The sequence below is a fragment of the Protopterus annectens genome, chromosome 9.part0, assembly GCF_019279795.1.
Source record: "Protopterus annectens isolate FY-2018-M chromosome 9.part0, PAN1.0, whole genome shotgun sequence".
NCBI lineage: Eukaryota > Metazoa > Chordata > Ceratodontiformes > Protopteridae > Protopterus > Protopterus annectens.
The window spans coordinates 86085350-86106786 of record NC_056743.1 but is presented as its reverse complement, the minus strand read 5'-3'; the positions used below and the strand labels follow the sequence as shown (position 1 = coordinate 86106786).

The 21437-nt window shown below is 40.1% G+C and overlaps 1 protein-coding gene across 2 annotated transcripts in view; it reads left to right on the top strand.

Annotated features, from left to right (window-relative positions):
• Positions 1–18464, top strand: part of LOC122811051 (proline-rich protein 12-like) — a 1358252-nt gene extending 1339788 nt beyond the window's left edge. For both annotated transcript variants that reach the window (XM_044082594.1, XM_044082593.1), the window contains exon 14: positions 15765–18464. In XM_044082594.1, the coding sequence (XP_043938529.1) occupies positions 15765–15905 (141 nt within the window). In that variant the 3' untranslated portion in view covers positions 15906–18464. The remainder of the gene's footprint in view (positions 1–15764) is intronic.
• Positions 18465–21437: the final 2973 nt, after the last annotated feature.

Here is a 21437-nt window from a genome sequence, read left to right as displayed (position 1 = left end):
GTCTTTCTTGCTGTTTGAAACTCCTTTATCCTGTTTTCGTACCGTTTTTTTCTGATTAGTGAGCTTTTGAAAATTTCTGTATCAGCATGTTTTTCTAGGTTTTGTACCCAAGTGGTCTTAGAAATGTATATCAAAGGGGGAACCCAGTTGACTTTTTCTGCAACACTTCCACTGAGCACAAATTTCCCAGCATTAACTTCCAGAAAAAAATTCTCTAAACATTTGCTAACTTCATTTCATGTTTTTCTGCAACCAGCACACACCCTTTGACTTAAACTGATTTTCAGGTGTCACAATTTCATTCTTAAGGATATTGGCTTTTTACAATGCCAAGTATTCCTTTACCTCTGAAGTTGTGGGCCCTGTATGGTTAAGCCATAGGCAGGAACCTGGACTTTCTGGGAGTTGCTGTTGAGGAGTTGGTTTTATTGCATGTTGTTTTTACGCTTTCCTTGCCTTATTACTGTTTGGATCCCCACTGTGCCCATATGAAGTGCAGCTACCTTCCACGTAGTCATGAGGATTTTTTTTCTGCACAGAACCTGTTTTCCTCATTAGCTGAGGTGGGTGCACACATACAGTAGCCTGTGTTATGCCTTTTTTCTTGTTTAGAACTGTTGGCTGATGTGTGAGCATCCTCACATATTCTAATGCTTGCTACCAGTGGGTCACCCACACACCCATTTTTGTGCACACACAAATACTCGTATACTCTTTTTTTTGGGGGGGGGGTTCACCTTCTTGATTTAAGATAAACAGCTGCCATTACAATCCACCAAATGTTCATATCCATTGATTACATCCACTTGACTGTGTATACCTCTAATGTCCAGTTGTGATTAAAATATGTTAACATTAATGTATTTCAACTTGCTTTACACAAATCCTGCAAAACAGGACTAATGCCCATTTAATCTTAAGCGTGGCTGTCAGATTAAGCCATTCTTATTCACAAATATCACCTGTACTCAGCATTTATTGTTGTAGTGTTGAATGCATACACTTCAGATGTCTGGTTATGATGGACATATTTATGGACACTTTGTATTTCAAGTTTTTTACACAGACCTGCAGTTTCCCAGTAGCAGGACAGTTAACAAACCAAGTAAGCACATAGACTTTAAACTGAACAGATGCATATTCCTTTCATGCACAACCTCATCCCCCTTATTTAGTGACTTTAATTCTTGATAGTGTTTGGTTGCCTGCCATGATATAATATCCACTCACTCATCCATCCATCCAAACCCCCTTTATCCACTTTTTGGACATGGGGTATGTTAAACATATCGCAGGCTTATGAAGGAATTTTTTTTCCTTAACATCCATAGAGAGCCAGTAGTTAGTCCCACTTATTCAGTGACTGCAGTTATTAATACTATCTGGTTGCCTGCTAGGACATAATAATATAAACAAATAAATAAAAATAATTCCCTCTATAGCTTGTGGTGTTTCTTTCATCCACAGTCAGCCTTCAGGACTCCTTAGTTAGTGACTGATATTCTCTATTCTACCTATTGTCTGGTTACCTACCCAGAAAAAATACTTATCTTACATTACTGCAACTCATTGGTCCACTTCCTAGCTGGTAGTCTGTAACTTTCTTCACTGTTTTTTCAATATTCATGGGCTTTTTGCTTGTTGCCTTCCCCCAGTTCATTGGAAAACAGTAAACTTCTAGCACTTTGCAAAGGATTGCCTCAGGCCATTTTCTAATTAAGGAACTTTTTTAAAATTAAAAGTAAATGCATAAATGAAATGCCTCTTCATGAATAGCATCACTGGCTCATGCTGTTTATGTACAGATGGTAGGCACTTCAAGTATACAGAAGTAAATACTCAAACTGCTGCTATGTAACACTTTTTTACTAAAAATGGATAGGGATCTTTAGTGATTGCTATGTTCCGCACATAAGCTAACTGAAATGAGTTAGTGCTGAATATAACTTTTTTTTTGACTGGACATAGGCCCCTTTGCAGTTGTGAACCCTGGGCAGCCACATGAATCACCTTTTTATAATCCACTAATGCGCCTTCTGTCTGCCTTCTGTGTGAGAATGGGCATTCCTGCGCATGTAACAACCTGAATGCTACTGCATGGGGGGGGGTCTGCACGCCACCTAGTGTTGAAATGAAATAATGCAGTTTATTTTTAAAGTAGTATTTTTTTTAATTATCACGGCAATTACTGTACTGTGTTGTATAAGAAGTATGTTGAACAGAATCTCTCAGGAATTTATGGAAGTTGTGTGGTACTGATATTGTATGGTAAGTTCAGATAAAATGCTTATATTTTGTATTTTGGGGAACTAATCCAATGGGAAAAGGATATCGGGCAGCTATAAGGATGATACATTATTGGGACAACCTGATCTACCTACCTACCAGTCTGGTTATGCTTAGATTTCCTGTGTTGGGGGGAGCTGTTCTGAAGTGGTAAAGTCATATACATGTTGGTCTAGTAGAATGATGACGGAGAAAGTGCACTGGGGTATGGATGATGGCAGGCAGCAAAAAAAAAAAAAAAAGTTTATCACAGACATCCCCCCTGTACTCAGCATTTATTGTTGCACTGTTGAATACATATACCTCAGATGTCTGATTATGATAGAAATATTTATGAACACTTTGTATTTCAAGTTTTCTACACAAACCTGCAGTTTTCCAGTAGCCGGACAGTTAACAGTCCAAGTAGACACATACACTTTAAACTGAACCAATGCTCATTCCTTTCATGCACAGCCACATTCTCCGTACTTATGACCGTAATTTTTTATAGTGTTTGCCTGCCATGATACAATATTCACTCATCCATCCAAACCCCCTTTTTCCACTTTTTGGACTTGGGGTGTGTTAAATGCATCACTTGCTTGTGAATGATTTTTTTTCTTACATCCATAACCAGCCAGTAGTCCCTGTTATTCAATTACTGCAGTTATTAATACTATACTATCTGGTTGCCTGCCAGGATATTATAATAATAATAGAAATAATTCCCTCTAAAGCTAATGATGTTTCTTTCATTCACAGTCAGCCCACAGCACCCCTTAGTTAGTGACTGATATTCTGTATTCTACCTATTATCTGGTTGCCTGCCCAGAAAAACAGTTATCTTACATTACTGCAACTCATTGCTCTGCCTTCTAGCCAGTAGTCTCGAACTTTCTTCTGTACTTTTTAATATTCATGGGCTTTTTGTTTGTTGCCTTCCCCCAATGCATTGGAAAACAGAAAACTTGCAGCACTTTATAAAGGATTGCCTCAGGCTTTTTTATAAATAACAAACATTTTTGAAAGTAAAAGTAAATGCATGAGAAGGTGCACTGGGATATGGATGATGGCAGGCAGCAAAAAAAGGGTATCCATTAGAAATGGGTTGAAAAGAACAGGCCTTAATAACAGCCACGTTATTTACTATACTTTTACTAAAGAGGCAACCACCCAAACATGCCTGACCAGTCCCATTATCAAGGTAGTTTTTAAACCAGTTGAAGTGACCCTTGCCAAATCTGTTAACTTTTGTTAATAGGAGAATGTGGTCTACAGAGTCAAAGCTGTATTTAAATCCATTCTGTCCCATTTAGAAGGGTAAATCCCAATTTTAAATTAAATCATTAACATGTTAACATATTCTAGTACAGTATTAAATATATTAAAAATATGGGTGGAATACAGTAAGATATATTTACAGATACATTAAGCAGAGAAGGAATTCTAGGCACAGAACATAAGTCATTTTAGAGTAAAAGGCATATACTAGTAGTGCAGACTGTAAAGCATAGTAATATCATGAAAATTTGTTGTATCTTTCTGTAATATAGTTTTTCAGAGCTTTCTTAATCTCCTCCCGTCATGTAGGCAGAAATGAAAATATGAGAATAAAGGAGGGGATACGTTACGAAAGTCTAGCGTTAAGGGAGGAGAGATATATAAATGGAAGTAAGGAGGCCTAAATAGGTATATTGAGCAGGAGCTGGGTTTTGCCTAGAGAGGAGACGATGTATATTAACCAGTATCTCTGAAGGAAGCACATTAGACAAGTGGGAATGGAAAGGCTTCTCAAAAGTGGTGAGGTTTTCTGTGAGCTTGATGGGGTCAGATAGAGAGTTCCAGTAAGCTGAAGCAAGTTCAGAGAAAAATTTCTCACAGGTAGCCAAGTGTAAAAGAAGGCGTGGGATGGAGAGAATTAGAATTTTAAAGAGATTGAGTAGTTTTTGAGGCAGTTTATTGAGGAGAGGCAGACAGCATCTTTGGCTAAGAAGTTTATAAGTGAGTGTTTTTAAAGAGGAGGAGAGTAGCTGTCATTCACTTGTAGTCATTTTGCTTTGGTAAGAATAAGGTGTTGTAAAAATTTACTGGAAAGATGAATGAATATGATGCTTGAATTTTCAGCTTTCTGTAGCTGAGTGGTATTGAGTGATGAGCTCAGGGAATGATAGGCGATCCATATTCAAGCCTTGGAAGAAAGACATTTACGACGATGGCTTGTAAAGTTCTACAGTAAGAAGATGAGAAGTCCTGTATAAAAGCCTTAGTTGAGCCAAGGCATTTTAAAATTAAACCTGACAATACCTCCCTCTCCCCTTCTGATCCCCTTCCCTCTACCAATTCCACCCAGTTTTGTCTTAAACCTGTCCCTACAGCATACATCAAATCTCTTCTTACTAACCTGAAAACATGCTCCCCCTCTGCTGACAACTTACCTCCTCTTCCTTAAACTTGCAGCTAACTCTGTTGCACAACCAGTCTCCATATTAGTAAACAGGTCAATTCAAGAGAAACACTTAAAAAACAGAAAAATAAGAACCAAAAATAGACAAAATCAGAGGCCCCTTGTCGAAAAGAACAGCTCCACAGATAAGTCCTTAACGCAAATTTATTAACAGAAAACAGCGTTTTCGCCACAATAATATGCAGCTTCATCAGAGGTAAAAAAGTAATCTGCGAAGTAAAAGGCACTGCATAAATATCCTAAAACCAGGAAATGACATACAACAACTTCCTGGTGTATAACAAAGTTGCTTATTGTAATAACACGTAAAAAATATTGAAACTAAGAAGTTACCTTAGATGAACTACTTTGTTCGAAATGTATTTATTCGATTATATGTACTTTGACTAGTTAAAGATATTCACAGTTCAGGATGTGTTTATAGACTATAAAAGTGTCTTTTGGTCTGCACTGATTTAATTGTTTATGACATCAGAATATTATACTGATGTTGAATAAGGTGATCATTCAGTAACAACTTACATATTTTATGTTAGGCTGACTTTTGATTTAGCTTTTAGTTATGGTTATGTATTACATACATACATTTTCAAGAATACATATTTTAAAAAAACAAATTATGAAGATAAATTATAGATGTTTATTGTAGCATTTTTTATGTGTTTAATGGAAGTCCCACTTCCTTTCATACAGTTCCTATATAGTTTAAAAAATTTTTTAATATGTGAGCTGGTTGTCTGCATTATGTTTTTAAAATAGGTTGCAGTATGTGATAGTCAAGGCACATTTTTTTACGTGTTATTACAATAAGCAACTTTGTTAAACTCCAGGAAGTTGTTGTATGTCATTTCCTGGTTTTAGGATATTTATGCAGTGCCTTTTACTTCGCAGATTACTTTTTTACCTCTGATGAAGCTGCATATTATTGTGGCGAAAACGCTGTTTTCTGTTAATAAATTTGCGTTAAGGACTTATCTGTGGAGCTGTTCTTTTCGACAAGGGGCCTCTGATTTTGTCTATTTTCAATTCAAGAGAACACAGTCCCTGACATCTGGAAAGAAATCCTATGTCATACCCTTCCACGAAGGTGACATTTCAACTGAACCAACAAACTACAGACGTATCGCCATGCTTATCCCTCTTATTCATAATTCTAGAAAAATGTATTCATAACCAGCTTCTCAAACACATCATACAAGAGTCACATTACTCTTCCTTGACCTAGCTAAAGCCTTTGACATTCCCATTACTGCTCTCAAACTTTCTTCCCTTAAGCTCTCCTCTTCTACTATACTATGGTTCTCCAGTTACCACTCCAACAGATTCCAGTCCATCAAATGATTTTCTGCCGCTTCCTCCCAATCCAAACAGTTGTCCTTCAAAGGTCAATCCTTGGACCTCTCCTTTTTAATATCTTTACAAATAATCTACACACTTCCTGTCCAAACTCCTTGCTAATACAATACGCAGACGACTCCACTATTATCTTCTCCGATAACCTTCCCTACCTCCTTGCTCTAACTCAAGATCCCCTCTTTTCAGTCGAAAAATTGCTGAGCAGTAATCAACTACTACTCAGTCCTAAAAAAAGAAAACATCTGCTCTTCCTCCCCAAATCACTACATCAGCACAAAAATACCTTCACATTGTCTTCTCTTAGTAATACACTTCTCTTTTGAACCACATACTAAACATCTGGATGTAATCATAGATGGCCAACTAAAGTTTGGCATACATATTCAGCAAGCCATCAAAAAGACCCACCAAAAACCTGGTCTCTTACATAGACATACAAATACCTCAGTATTAACGCCAAACGTTCTCTACCACAGACTTTCCTTCTCCCAACCTTACTATATGCAGCACTTGTTCTCACCAATATTCAGTACAATCTATTAGCTAAACTTGAAACCACCTACAACAAAATAGTCAGATTCGCTGCCAGCTTTCCGTATCGCTGTCACCACTGCATAGCTTCAGTAACCTACAATAGCTTGAGCTCCTTAACCGATTCCTTCTTCTCCATCTCACCTTACACGCACCATCTTAAATCATTCCTCCTGCTGTCCTGCCCTCATGGACCTCATCACTCCCTACTCTCCTAAATGCACCCTACGCAGCACAGACCAGCACCTTATAGACATCTACAAACCAGATAAAAATATTGGCAAACGTTTATAAAGCCACTCCATCGCCAATGCCTGGAACAAACCTCCCCTTTCTCTAAGAACAAACAGCAACTTCCTTAACTTCAAAACTTCTAAAGGCCTTGTTAACTAATTCCTGGACCTGTCCTTGTCCCACTCCCACCTAAACTATTCCCTGTCCTCTCCCCCTTCACCTCTCAGCTCTCACACTTTACCACAACTACTCATTTAAGATCTTTGTGATATTCCACCAACCTTGAATTTCTCTCTGATGATAATTGGTAGATAGAATCTAACTATATTCTGTTGTATATACTTAATATGTACCATGGCTGTTTAAACCCTCAATATTGCTCTTGTGTTCAAACATGTTCAGTTACAAGTTGTATTCTGTTTCTCCTGCGTATATACACTTGTATGTTAATATTGTATAATATTTTGTGTTTGTATTTATCTGTGGAGCTTTTCTCCTCGGGTCTCAGCTGAAAAAGGGTTCTGTAGCTCAGTCGGACTAACCTGGTAAACAAATGTCAAATAAGTAATAAATCAATATTTGGGTTTCAACATGGTCTTACAAGGAGAGATTCGGGTAGAGAAGGTGGCCTAAATATCTTTGTTGTAAAGTCAAGAGGGAATGGGGAAACCTACAGGATCAGTGATGGTAATATTGTTGATTTGGTTCAGATTTTGGTATGTACCAGATAGCATTAAGGGAACTTTTGTGAGTATTGACTATCAGGTTATTTTTGCAGAGTCACTACCAGATAGCTGTAAAGTCAAACTGAACTTCATTCTGTAATTAGGAGCCAAACTCATTCCCATTAAGGAAAACCGTGTCAGCAGTGTAGTGTCTTTTGAGTTAAGGAATATATTGTGCTTGTAAGAATTGGCAGGGTTGGATTTCCATTTAGTCCAGGATTTGTTCCTAATTTTAACAAGTTGTGTAATATTGTTAGTCATCCAGGGATAAGACCTGACATGTTTTCAAATTTTTTTGATGGAGAAGAGTCTGTCTTGAATAGAGAGGGGTTCCAGTTGATGTTAACCAGTTTAAGGATGAGGTTGCCTTTGGAGTATTAGGAGACTGTTCTGGTCTGAATGAGTTGAAATAAGTGTGTTTTTTTAGCTCTGAGAGAGCATGAAGAAACAATGGGGTAGTCCTGTTAAGGGAGTACCTGAAGCTAGATTAGTTTTTCGAGTATTTAAGTAAGTATGCTGTTGGAGTGTGAATTCAGAGTTAATATGATTAGTTCAAATTCACTCATGACTAACCTGACTGAAGCTGTGAAAAGAGGTAACTTTACTCCGCTAAAGCATGAGATAAGTTTTCAAGTCTGTTTTGTCTGCTGTCCCAAACACTTTAACCTGTCTTTGCTTTCAGTTGAACAAGCATATTTTGGTCAGTAGCATTGAGATGAAAGTAGGTGGACAGTAAGTGCAGCAAGTGGTGAGTCAGATTAACATTTACAGTATTGGATATGCTTTTAATTGCCTTTTAAACCATAAGAGGCAGATTAATGCCGCTGGAGGAAGGTTGAGGTATTTCCATAAAATAAAGTCATGAAAATGTGAATGCCCTGTCGCTGCATTTACTTGCAAAAAAGGGGGATACTTGAAGCAAGAAAGATCTGGGTGGTGCATTGTTATACCAGATGGGTAGATCAGCATTTAAAGGAACTGGGGCTTGTTTTTCTGAGAGAAAAATGCAAAAAAAAAATGGATTACAGCTAAAATATGTGGTAAGGAACTTTACTTAATGTCTGTTTGAAGTGCATTGTGTTATAGTAGTGAGGGTTTTTAGAGACCTTGAAACAAAGTGAGCTTCTCTGTTGTAAGCAGTAGTAAGCTTGTCTAGCTCACACTATAGAGAGGAAAACCACACCACATTAATTTAAGGCTTTCTAATGAAAGTCCGAGTGTTTTATGATCAACTTACAAAACCTTTGAATCACTCATCTGTAGGGTTACCACGTCCCTTTTGGGCAGTTGTGTCATCCAAAAACAACTGAAAAATGGCAAATGTCTTGAGATTGTAGTACAAAAAGTTTTATGTTTTCATTAGTAGTTGCAGAAAACATTTATTTTGTATCTGAAACAGTTGTAATCCTTTTGGAGGGAGACAACCCCCCACCACAACTCCTGCTGTTCAGTGCAGTATGCCCATGGGACAGAGAAGTCCCCAAGTTAGCTCATTCTCAACCTGCACTGTCAACCCCCCACCAGAACTGCAGATTAGTGATCAACCGTATTAGTGTAGGTCACTAATTTAGCAATTATAAGGCTGGTACTCCGACTTAGCGATGGGGTGAATGTTGGAGTTGCTGAAGTCCCATAGTCTTGTGGTGCGAGTCCCTATCTTATATAAAGTGGCCAGCCTTTTGTGTGTCTTCTGTGAGAGTGGTTTCTTTTTTTTATTTTTCTGCCTGTTAGCATTGTGCATCAGGATAAACCTCTGTTCTGCTAGGCAGAAGTGTTCAGCTTACCTTTCCACACCAGAGCAACTCAAGGAGAATGGGTCGTTGATAGCAGGGGGGAGAGCATATGCAGAATCCAAGTTAGGGAGAAGCAGAATGAGCTATGGATGCAGAATCAATTTCAGTGCTTTGCATTTTTATTTTATTTTATTTTATTTGTGTGTGTTGCCTTAAGCCTAATACCTTTCCTATGGCAGTTTGCTGTATGCTCTGCCAAGATGAGGAATGGAACACTGTACCCTGGCTGCATGCTTGTGGATCCAAATTACAGCAGCAAGATCACTCCTGCCCTACTTAGCAGACCCCTTCAGTATGTGCTTGCCTGAGTCATTTATCCTTGGGCATCAGGGTTGCTGTTAGAGCTTTTATGTCTTTTTCATAGAAAGAGTTGTGAAAGAGAAATTGTCTACGGTATTTAGCTTGTGCTTTATTTTCTAGAGGTTGTATATTTTAAGCAAGGTAACTTGTCCTAGCAGTTATTTCTCTGTTATTGAAACACATCCTCTCATCTTACGATGTTCATCGTGTTTCACTGTTGCAGTCATGACTGTAGGGTTCTCCCCTGCTGGCAGGCAGTCCTCGGTCGGCCAGAATCCCAAAGTCTGGGTCTGGCGTCGGCTGCTCAGCCATGCTCCCTGACGTCAGAGTGCCAGGAGTACAAAGCTGACAGCCGACGCCATGTTCTCCAGTCTTTCTTGCCGTGCGGTGATAGCAGTTCCCAAGTGCCGGTCGGCTGACTCCTGACAATTTTTTCTAAACGTACTTCAGTCCGAAGACTTTCTTCTCCTACTCAAAGCTAAGTACCCCGTTGAAACTTTTCTTGCTCCAGTCCGATGTCAGAAAAAGTTAATAATTGTATTTCATGTGGGAAGCAAATACCTCATAAGGATTTTCATTCTTACTGTATTCCTTGCTTAGGCCCTGACCACGACGTAGCTAGTTGTCGGTTTTGTGCTAGATTCAATCAACGTACGATTAAACGAAAGTACGATTTTGCATTTCATTACTTCGGTAGGTGTTTTAATTACAAAATGTCGTCGGATACAGTTCCGGCTACCGGAGTTCACAAATGACGCAAGGATAAAGACAGGCCTCCAAGGTCCAAATCAGACGATATTGTACAAGCAGAGCCAGCTTCAGGTTCGGCCGTCGTCAGTGAGGCGCTTTTGCAGCCCCTGTCTTTGGCCATTTCGGAACCGATGGCCGAAACGGACTCCCACGAGGAGCCAACTAGGCCTTTGAATATTTCTGTTGCAGGACCTTTGGACAATGCTCCTTCGGATGGGTCCAGAGCCGCTGTGCAGGTACCGGTGTCCGAAGGGGTTTTCAGGCCTACTCAGCTTCTAATAAAGGCAAAGCCAAAGACTCCTTCCACATCAAAGACTGCAGCCCAGGCCTCTTCTGATCTGGCACCCAAGTCTCAGAAACAGTTACTTAAGATGGCGGAGGACTGACTTACTATGATTAGGGGTTCACATCTCCCTCCAGATAAAAGGCCAAGGCAGGAAGTGTATTATGACTCCTCTGATCAGGCTTCTGTTTCTTCAGTTTCTTCTTCTGACCAGGAATATTCTTTCCCTCCTTATGAGGATTCTGATGCTGAGGAATCCATTCCTTCAGCTTCTCCCCCTGAGGATTTCTCTTTTGGGGAAACTTTGCATGAAATGAGGGAACATTTTCACTGGGAAGGACAGGAGTACTCGGAATCTAAGAAAAGACTAAGGGATTTTCTTCTTCTTCCCCAACATAGACCCCTGGCTATTCCTCCTATTTTGGATATTGTGGATGATGCTTTTTCGGAGGCTAACTTAACTCCTGACTCTCTTCCTCCAGCTCCTGTTAAGCCAGACAGATATTATAGGGTTCCTGATTCCCACCAGTTTTTATACAAGAATCCTACTGCTAATCTTGAAGCCATTTCTCAGGGTCCTAAGGGGGTTAAGGCCGCTTCTGCTAAAAAACCCATTCCTACTGAGAAGGACTCCAGATCTTTAGAAAGATGGGGCAAAAAAGTGTACACTTCTGCTACTTTATCTATTAGGGCTTTAAACTGTCAGTTTCATATGCTGAAATACCAGCAATTTCTTCTGTCTGTTTTAAAACAAAAGCTAACTTCCATTTCCGCCTGTGCAGATGATAAGGAATTACATGACTTAATGCATGCCACTGAACAAGTTGGAAAGCATGGTTTGCACTGTGGATTTGATGCCTTGGAGGCTTCTTGTAGGGCTGCTGCCTCTGGCACAGTCATTAGAAGGCATGCGTGGTTAATGGAACAAAACTTGCCAGATCAAGTAAAAGCTAAATTATTGGATGCTCCTGTTCAACATAATGTTTTGTTTGGATCTAAAGCTGAAGAGGTCATAAAGAAGATGGAGGACAAGGCAAAATCCATGCAAACGGTTAAAGATTTCTTACAAGTGCAGCCACCCAGATTTAGTAGGAATTGGCCTACAAAAAATTGATCCTTTCCCAATTCAGACAGGCCTCAGAGGGGGTAGATACAGACGCTCCCGAGGAAGGCCTCAAACGCAAGCCTCTTATAGACCAAGACAGTGGACTGCTTCCACTCCTGGGGGGGGGGGACAGGTCGCAAGCTCATAGAAAACAGACTCAATGACTCCCTCTGTTGGGCTGCAGGAACTTCTTGCCTGGAAGCCCCTCTCGGAGGAAAACTTTCCCTTTTTCACCTAAATTGGACTCCTATAACCCAAGACAAGTGGGTTCTGGATGTGGTTTCAAGAGGTTACAAATTCCATTTTCATACCCTACCAAGACCAAGCGGATGGCCAGATCTTCCAAAACATCAATGGTTAGAGGCCTTAAACCAGATGGAAGCTCTCTTGGCTATGAAAGCCATAGAATTGGTTCCACTTTCAGCGATGGGACAAGGTTTTTACTCAAGGCTCTTTCTAGTCCCCAGAAAGCAAAATTCTTGGAGACCCATTCTGGATCTGTCAGTCTTGAACACTTTTCTCGAGATACCAAAATTCAAGATGCTTACTCTACAGCAGCTACTTCCAATGCTGACCAAAAATGCATAGATGGTAACTTTGGATTTAAAGGCGGCATATTTACACATTCCCATCAGGCAGGAATGCAGAAAATACCTCCGGTTCAAGGCCGGATCGAGGCACTATCAATTCTCTGCGCTGCCCTTTGGATTGTCTACTGCACCCAGGGTCTTCACCAAATGCCTGGCTCCAGTAGTAGCTTATTGCAGACTCAAGGGAATTCAAATTTACCCTTATCTGGACGACTGTCTTATTCAGGGAGACAGCAAGGATGTCTTACTCCAGCATCTAGAATTTGTTCAGAATCTTCTCAAGTTCCTGGGATTCACTGTAAACATAAAAAAGTCAAATTTGACACCCTCACAACAGATAACTTTTCTGGGTGCTCTTCTAAACACAACAACCCAGATGGCATTTCTGACATACAAAAAACAATTACAGCTGGCTTCAACTTTCAAAACCTTGGCAATATTAACTCAGCTATCTGAAAGGAAATTCCTGCAGGCTTTGGGTTACATGGCCTCCTGCATCCTTCTCATACCATATGCAAGACTACATATGAGGAAAATACAGTGGTACCTAAAAAGTGTATGGTCTCAGCATTGCCACAGTTTAGACATACAGATCACCGTCCTGCCTTGTCTTCAAAAGGAATTCCTTTGGTGGTCCAGGGCATGTACTCTAAACAAAGGAAAACCCTTCAGTCTGCCTTCAGCCACTCAGATACTAACCACGGACTCCTCAGATTATGCATGGGGAGCCCATTTTCAGGGCAACTGTCTGCAGGGCCTTTGGACAAAGGATCAGAAGCACCTGCATATCAATTTAAAGGAAATGTTAGCCGTTCAGAACGCTCTATTGGCCTTCAGGAATCTTCTACAACCAGGACAACTACTGATACGGACAGACAACACCACAGTTATGTGGTACATAAACAAGCAAGGGGGATCTCATTCCTATCCCCTTTGCAGACTAGCCATGAATCTATGGAACACAGCTCTAGCTTGCAAACTGGACCTTCAAGCTCAGTTTCTACCAGGGAAGCAAAACTTCCTGGCAGACAGTCTGAGCAGAAACCTGTCGGACCCACACGAATGGATGCTGGACACCAAAATATTCAAGATGATTACAGAAGTCTGGGGATGTCCTCACATAGACCTCTTTGCATCTCACCTCAATCATCAACTACAGATTTTTTGCACCAGGACATTCCACGAACTAGCTTGGAAAGTGGATGCACTATCATTCAGTTGGAGAAACCTCTCGGGGTATGCCTTCCCGCCTCTACCTCTTCTTCCACGGGTGTTATTAAAGATCAAACAGGACAAGCCCAAGATGATAATCTTGCTGGCCCCAAATTGGCCTCGACAGTTTTGGTACCCAACTCTGAAAAACCTTTCTCTGGAGCCCCCTTGGGTTTTATCACAGACTCCGAACCTTCTGTCCCAACACCAGGGTCAGGTTCTGCACTCCCATGTCAAAACTCTCAGCCTGGCGGCCTGGTTAATCCAGGGTCTATGATTCATTCTCTCCTACCCAAGCAGGTTATGGATGTCATTTTAGAAGCCAGACATCCTAGCACTAGAAAATCTTATGCAGGAAAATGGAAAAGATTTTGCTCCTGGATGCAGGCTCAGGATTCAGATCCTCTTATTCCTAACATTCCTCTGATTTTACTTTACCTGACAGACCTCTTACATAAGGGTCTCTCTTTCTCTTCCATAAAGATACATGCCTCTGCTATTTCTGCTCATTATAATACAGACCCTCCAATCTTTTCCCACCAGCTCATGAGACAGTTTCTCAGAGGAGCTAAGAACTTAAGGCCCCCTAGATCTCCACCCATTCCTGCCTGGGATCTCAACTATGTTTTGGAAAAACTCATCTTACCTCCTTTTGAGCCTGCTGCCACATCTGACATCAAGTTTTTATCTTGGAAGACAGCCATCCTGTTAGCTCTGACCTCTGCCAGGAGAGTTTCGGAGTTGCAAGCTCTCATGGCTGTGGAACCTTATATTATTTTTCATCAAGACAAGGGTGTCTTTAAGGACTAATCCTACTTTCATGCCTAAGGTGGTTTCCAAAGTGGCTTTAAATCAAACTATTCACTTGCCGACTTTTTTCCCCACTCCTCAAAATAAGGGGGAAAGGATCTTGCATTCCTTGGATGTACACAGACAACTACGTTTTTACCTGGACAGAACCATGGACATCAGGAAATCAGAGCAATTGTTTGTTTCTTATGCTTTAAGTTCCCAAGGTAAAGCCATTTCAAAACAGACCATTTCTAAATGGATTGCTCATGGAATCAGGTTTTGCTATTCACACCATGGAAAGCAAATCCCAGGGAGTATAAGGACTCACTCTACCAGAGCTGCTGCCACTTCAGCTGCCTTCCTCAGGGGAGTTCCTACCAAAGGCATTTTGGAAGCTGCAACTTGGAGTTCAGTGCATACTTTTTCTAAGCACTACAATCTACCTCTCTTCTCTAAGTCTAGGGCAGGCTTTGCTTCTGCAGTCTTGCAGGGCCTTTTAGCCGCCTCCTCTACTTTATGACCACCTCCCTTTTATTCTGCTTTGAGATTCAACCCTACAGTCATGACTGCAACAGTGAAACACGATGAACATAGTACAGTTGTGTACACTTAACATAAATGTAGATGTTCGAGTGTCTTCACTGTTGCAGTCTGGGTTACCCTCCCTCCTGTCCCCTCTTATTTTTTCTTTTGTGTGGCTCCCTTCTTCACCCTTCTTCTGAGGTGTATTTGCAAAGGGTATGGGATCTTACTCATTTTGGAACACCTGACATCTGGGGCAAGAAAAACTGGAGAACATGGTGTCGGCTGTCAGCTTTGTACTCCTGGAGCTCTGACGTCAGGGAGCATGGCTGAGCAGCCGACGCCGGACCCAGACCTTGGGATTCTGGCCGACCGAGGACTGCCTGCCGGCAGGGGAGAACCCTACAGTCATGACTGCAACAGTGAAGACACTCTAACATCTACATTTATGGTAAGTGTACACAACTGTACTTTCTGTGAAACCATATCCTTTAGGGAGCTGCTGAATATGGTGATATGTGGGCACAAATAATAATACATCACATTCTTTAAAAACCTTTCTGTGTTTTTAATCATAGTTTCAGTTTTTATTTGTTATGACTTTTATCTGTTTGTTATGTTATCGTAATTCTTCCTACGTTTTGCTTTTGTAGCTGTACGTCAGTTTTTTTTGCAGTGTTTCCCAATAACATTTAATTTTCTTGCTGATACTCTTGTCTTCCTTTTACATTGTTTTGCCCTTTTTATGTCTGATTTGTTGAATGTAAGCATATCTTGTCAAAATGTATATCATTAATAATTTCTAAAGCTTAGAATTTTATTTTTTATGTTTTCATCAGACTGATGCTATCCAGCAACAGAATGACGACCTTGGACAGGAGGAGGTGGTCCAGCAGTGTATGAGGAACCAACCATGGCTCGAAAAACTGTTCGACTCTTTCACAGACCTCCTTACACAGGCACAACAAAAGTGTGCATGATGCAAAAAAGAAAAAAAAAAATGAAACCTAAATTAAAACAGTTAATACAGAAGCACCCTGGGGATTTCAGCAGTTTCCTGGAGTGCAAGAATTAACCCTTCTGCTGTTAGACTTTGACCATAAACCAGAATGACATTTTTAAAAAAAGGACAAAAAATAAAAAAAAAATAAAGAGAGAAAATGAACTAGTGGTGCTACAGTGAGCACAGCATGCAAACGTCAGAGGTTAATTTGTGGGCATCCGTTTTGTCCCCATCTTACCTTTCTTCAGTCTCAGAGCGCAATAGGTTTTTGATTTTTTTTTTTTCCATACAGGCCATCATTCTTCATGTATGTTTAAGAACTGACACAAATATTGGGGAGGAAAAAGTGATCTTGCACATTACTTCCTGTTTCTCATGTTTTTGTTTTTAATTAGTGCAGAATATACCCTGCAAGCGTAAATCAGATTTTCATCTGTGGAGATGACCTGCCTTACAAATGCAACAGCAGAATTTGACCTCCACCCAGATGAACAAATGCCTGGATTGCCAGACATCAATATTTATTTAGAGTTGTGTGTAATAAATAAATTACAGAAAAAAAATCAAAGGAAACTGAAGCTCTCATTTTCAAAGTTTTTTTTTTTGAAAAATTACTCTGGCAAGAGACTGAGATCGCTGCAAGTGGAATCTGAGCAAGAGGAAAGAAACTGACGTGCATGCATTTTGTAGCGTGTCCAGTTGTGAGCAGTAGCAGCATGCAGATGTTTCAAGTCTCAGAGGCACAGCAGCAGACAATTACTGCTGTTGCTTCTCTGCAGAATTTTAGTATTTCCACTTGTCACCCCAGTCCTGAAAGCAAACTGACAGAACCAACACTGGAACCATGAAAGACTTCCTTCTTGCCTTGTTTATTTTATTTTAGTGCAGCGCTTTTTTTACCCTTATATTGTCAGTGCTTTGTTTGTTTTTTTTCTTTTTTTTTTTTTTTTAATCTTTGAATGTATCAGTGTTCCTGTTACAAAGGGAGCTCTAATGCCCCATGGTACAGTTTAAAAATGTAGCCTGGAAATTTTAAAGCTCCATGTGTTAAACATTCAAAAAGTGCTGATGACCAGAACTGTAACTATAGCATGTTCTGTAAACAGCGTCATCTAGACATTGATATGTGTGGCATTATGCTAAAAAGGGTACGGCACAGAGCTGTTCACTGACTGTGTTTGTTGAGGTTCAGGGGTGAAACATCCATGCATTAAGGTCTGCATAAATTATCAGGTTTTAAATATTGTGGGATATCATAAAGAAAATAAGAAAGCCTAATGAAAGTATTAAAAATGTAAAAAAAGGTGAGGTTTCTGTTTGACCGCCCAGATACAGTGAAAGACAGAAGCAAACATTTTGGGATGTCATCTGAGTGGAGTGTCTCAACATCGTTATCATGTGGATAGGGTGATACTGGTCATCCATCAGCTGAGGATGTCAGAAATTCACAATTTCATACTTGAGACAGCTTCACCTGTGTTGAAAGGGTTTCTCTAGTCATCTGGTTGAAGCACAACATTGTCATTTAATGTGGGGGCCTTGTTCCAAGGGAACTGAAACCTAACTGCCTACTTTCCTACTCAGTGTCTGCATTGTTAATCTTAATTTTCCCCCCACACATCACATCATGTTTGGGAAGAAGGGCAAGTTCCTCTAAAACTAAGTTTTAGCTTGAATAGTCCGCCCCTCCCCACCAAACATGGACATAAGCCAGCCAGTAGTCTTGGCTCAAGGCTGCCTGCACTGTCTACACATGTTCATAAAAAAAGCTGTTGCAGCTTGTTTGAGCTAACCATTCGTTCCTGTATCCTTGTGGATTGTGAATTGAGGAGATGGGGCAAAAATGAATTTTGGAGACATTATCTGTGCATTTTCTGTGCCCTCAATGGAATCAGTGAACAGCAGTGTCATCTCTAGACTGTCCCTTTCCTTCGATTTGTCCCGTCTTCACAATGGCTCTGTTTTGTATTTTTATGACACATAATTGTTCTGAGTCATTAACCTCTGTAGGTGAGAGTGCTGCTTCTAGAGAACAGCTAGCATGACAAATGTTTGTTTTTCCAGGTTTTATACTAAAGAAAATTGCTTATCTAAAAGAGGCCTAGCTAGCAGAACTTTTAATTTTTTCATTCATTTTATTTAATATTATTTAAGCACATTAAATGTGATATCAGCCCTGTACACCTCCCTCGAGAAATCTGATTCTGCAGTGGGAGGAGAGAGAGAGCAAGAGTGAACTCAACTTTTCTTATTTGCCCTCTTTCCCCATACAAATCATTAGTAACTGTTTTGTTCTCCTATGTTTTGCTTTTAAAATGGTTTCTTGCTGTACATATTGTATAGGGAAAAAACAAAAGAAGAAAACAAGTCTTTATGTACTATATTGTATTTGATTATATAACTGCTGGATGATAATATTCCATAGCTGGGGAGTGTGTTCGTTTTGACTGGACCTTTATTTAGTCACTTCTGTCCTGCTCAGCATTAACTTCCATCCCTACTGCTGAGTTGTGCATTAAAGAGACTCACTCATTCATATGCCTTCTCTGAGGACTTTTTTTTTGTGTTAAAGCTTTTTTTTTTTGTCATGTCTCAGAGTGGGGGTGGAGGTGGGGGGGGACTTGGAACAGTAAGTGTAGAAAAACATCTTTCGCTGCTGTGGGCAATTTGACAGAAGAAAAACGGTCTGATGGTTCCCCCCAAGTAATTTGGAATTGGGGGTGGAGGTTATTGCAAATTACAGTGCTGCTTTTAAAGTAGGGTTGCTCTTCTTTGTTGATAGATTTGTTGTGACTGTAAACAATATAAACATTTCTGGTTCAGTACAGAATGCTTCTCTGTCTCATTGCTTTTCCAGTAGTCCCAATTGGCCAAGGACTTGTTTCCTTAGTATGTGGTACTGGCTGAAGTTTTTTTGGAGTTGTCCAATAGTTTTTCAATTTTTATTGTATTTCATCAGGGAAAACCAATTACATGCACCCAGCACCCACTATGTCTTTCCTAAGCTGAAAATCTGAACACTGTGTGCCCTTTCACTGAAAAGGAGGATTCATCAGTCTTGGATGAGGTGTTTGCTGTGTAATATTGTCTCATTCAGGTGTGAACATGACTACATTCCTTTTCTGTTTTTATATCTGTTGAACTTGGTGTTTGTTACATATTTGACTAGGGACTGTATCACTTTGTCGAAGGTTCATTTCCGCAAACCTTTGTTCATCAACCCCAATACTGCAAACGTTCACATCTGCAATGTTAAGTTCTATGAACGACTTACCTAGGGAAAGGAACGAGTTGGCCATCATAAAAAGTTTGCCCTTTTCCCCACTGTAGGGTGCGATCTCAGAGTTGGTATATATAGTTGGGGGGTGTCTGCAAAGCCCCCCACATGGGTGGGTTTGATGCACTGTGCTTTGTGTGATGGTCTGAATGCTGGGCAACTCGTTCCTTTCCCTGGATAAGTTGTTTGTTGAAGTGAACGTTCGCTGATGTGAACATTCACTGTATTAGGGTCGACGAACAAAGGTCCATGGAAATGAACCTTTGAGAAACTGATATAAACCCATTTGACTAGTGAAGCACAGTGTCCCCGGTGGGTTTGTGACATTTCCACAAAATGCTAAAGCACTTTTCAAATAGTGACACCCAAAACATCAAAATAGAAAATGCCAACACACACAAAAACAATGAGAAACACCTGTGTGAAACTGTGTGAGCTGCAATCATTTCAATCTGTGCTGTAACATTTCAAGGAAATGCTGAGTCTATTCCATGTTCCTATCTGATGAAGCAAAAAAAAAAAAATTGTATTTTGAAATGGAGCTAGTGCTCCCCACCCCATCCCCGTTTTTGGCATCCTGCTTAGTGTGTTCCTTATTTCCAGTAAGTGCCTCCTATTACCATCCAGAGTATAAACCTTCCTGCCTAGACTGTACTGGCTTCATCTATATCAGTAAATAGCAAGTTTTGCAGCAGATTATTACCATATTCTTTCTTTTTTGTTTGAGTAATTCAGTGAGAATGAAAGCCTTGCTGATATTTAGGTTCCATCCCACCCTTGTCTATCCACCACATACAACGACACTTCACCACCACACCATACTGTTGTGCTGCCATTTCATCAGTGGCTGTTTGCAGCAGGATTTATGTATTCACATAGCACATGTTTATTGCTCAGTTTAGTAAGTAGCACTTAAATGAACTTCTGGAATTCTTTATGTAGGTCTATGCCAATGTTTCTCTGTACAGAAATGATATGTGCTGCAGTTTTGTTACTTCACTCTGAAGAACTGATAAATTTATGAAACTAAACTAGGTTAACACTGTTGCTGCAGTCCGTCAGGCTTGTGATTGCTCGAATTGCAGTAATTAAGAATTTCTCTCTCTCATGGTTATAAGATACTGATCCTTTCAGTAAGGCAGTGCTTGCTTCACTGGTTGAGAAAGTAATGGCCTATGAAATTGTGCCACACGCCAACAAAAAAAAGCGAGCAACCTTTAACATGCTAACATTTTTGACTGATTTGCAGGTTAATTACTGACGTGCTGAAGTATCTTAAGGAGAACAAAGGAGGAGTCACACTTTGGTACGTCACTTGTAGTTTGCATCAGTTTAAAGTCATAGTCTAGCAAAACTATAAATAAGAGTATTTAGCATTTTGAACCAATGATGAAAATTAGTTTTGATATCACATTTTGAGTAGAGATTACAGTTTTACTAATGTCATTTGACACTTACTGCTTAAGAAGTGTCTATGACGTTCTTAACACAGTAAGATGATTTAGTATTGATTTTTCTGTTTTTGTTCATCTTTCCCCCTCTGCCTGTTGATAGTCAGTTCTCTCTCTGCCAGTTGACCACTAGGGAAAGAATCAACCAGGAGAGGCCCTCTTTCAGACAGCCATCGGAGGTAGTATCAGGTTTTTCTGCTGTTTTTGTCCCTAACCTCCATACTGGCATTTGGCATAGTGCGTTTTTCTTTCTGGCTTCTGTAATTGTTGCTGATTGATTCTCCAGTATGACTTGGCTAGTGTTACCATATGATCCGGTCAAACATATTGAATCTGTATATGAAAGTTGCACTAGCCATTAAGAAGAGAGAGCCCCTTCTTTAAACGTTTGTCCTTAATGCCATGATAATGTTACCAATGCTGCTTTGTCCTTTGTTTGCAGCTGGGCTCAGGTGCATGAGGGCGTATCAACACAAGGCTGCAGTTGCATACTTGTGGCATCTTTTAATAATGCCACTATTCACTGTGAAATGCATGCGATGTAAACATCATGCGATAAGCTTTGCAGTTCTTGTATAATGGATGCACATTGAATGTGTGCCTTAACCTCAAAACTGGGAATTAAATAGCTTTATTGATTGGATGCTTAGATTATGTCAGTACTAGCTCTGCTAACATCACAGTTAATAATTTTGTTCACAGCTGGGATATGTGCTGTGTGTAATATTAATATTACCTCACTCTGTACCTTATTTGGCAGAACAAGTCTTCAATTTTTGTG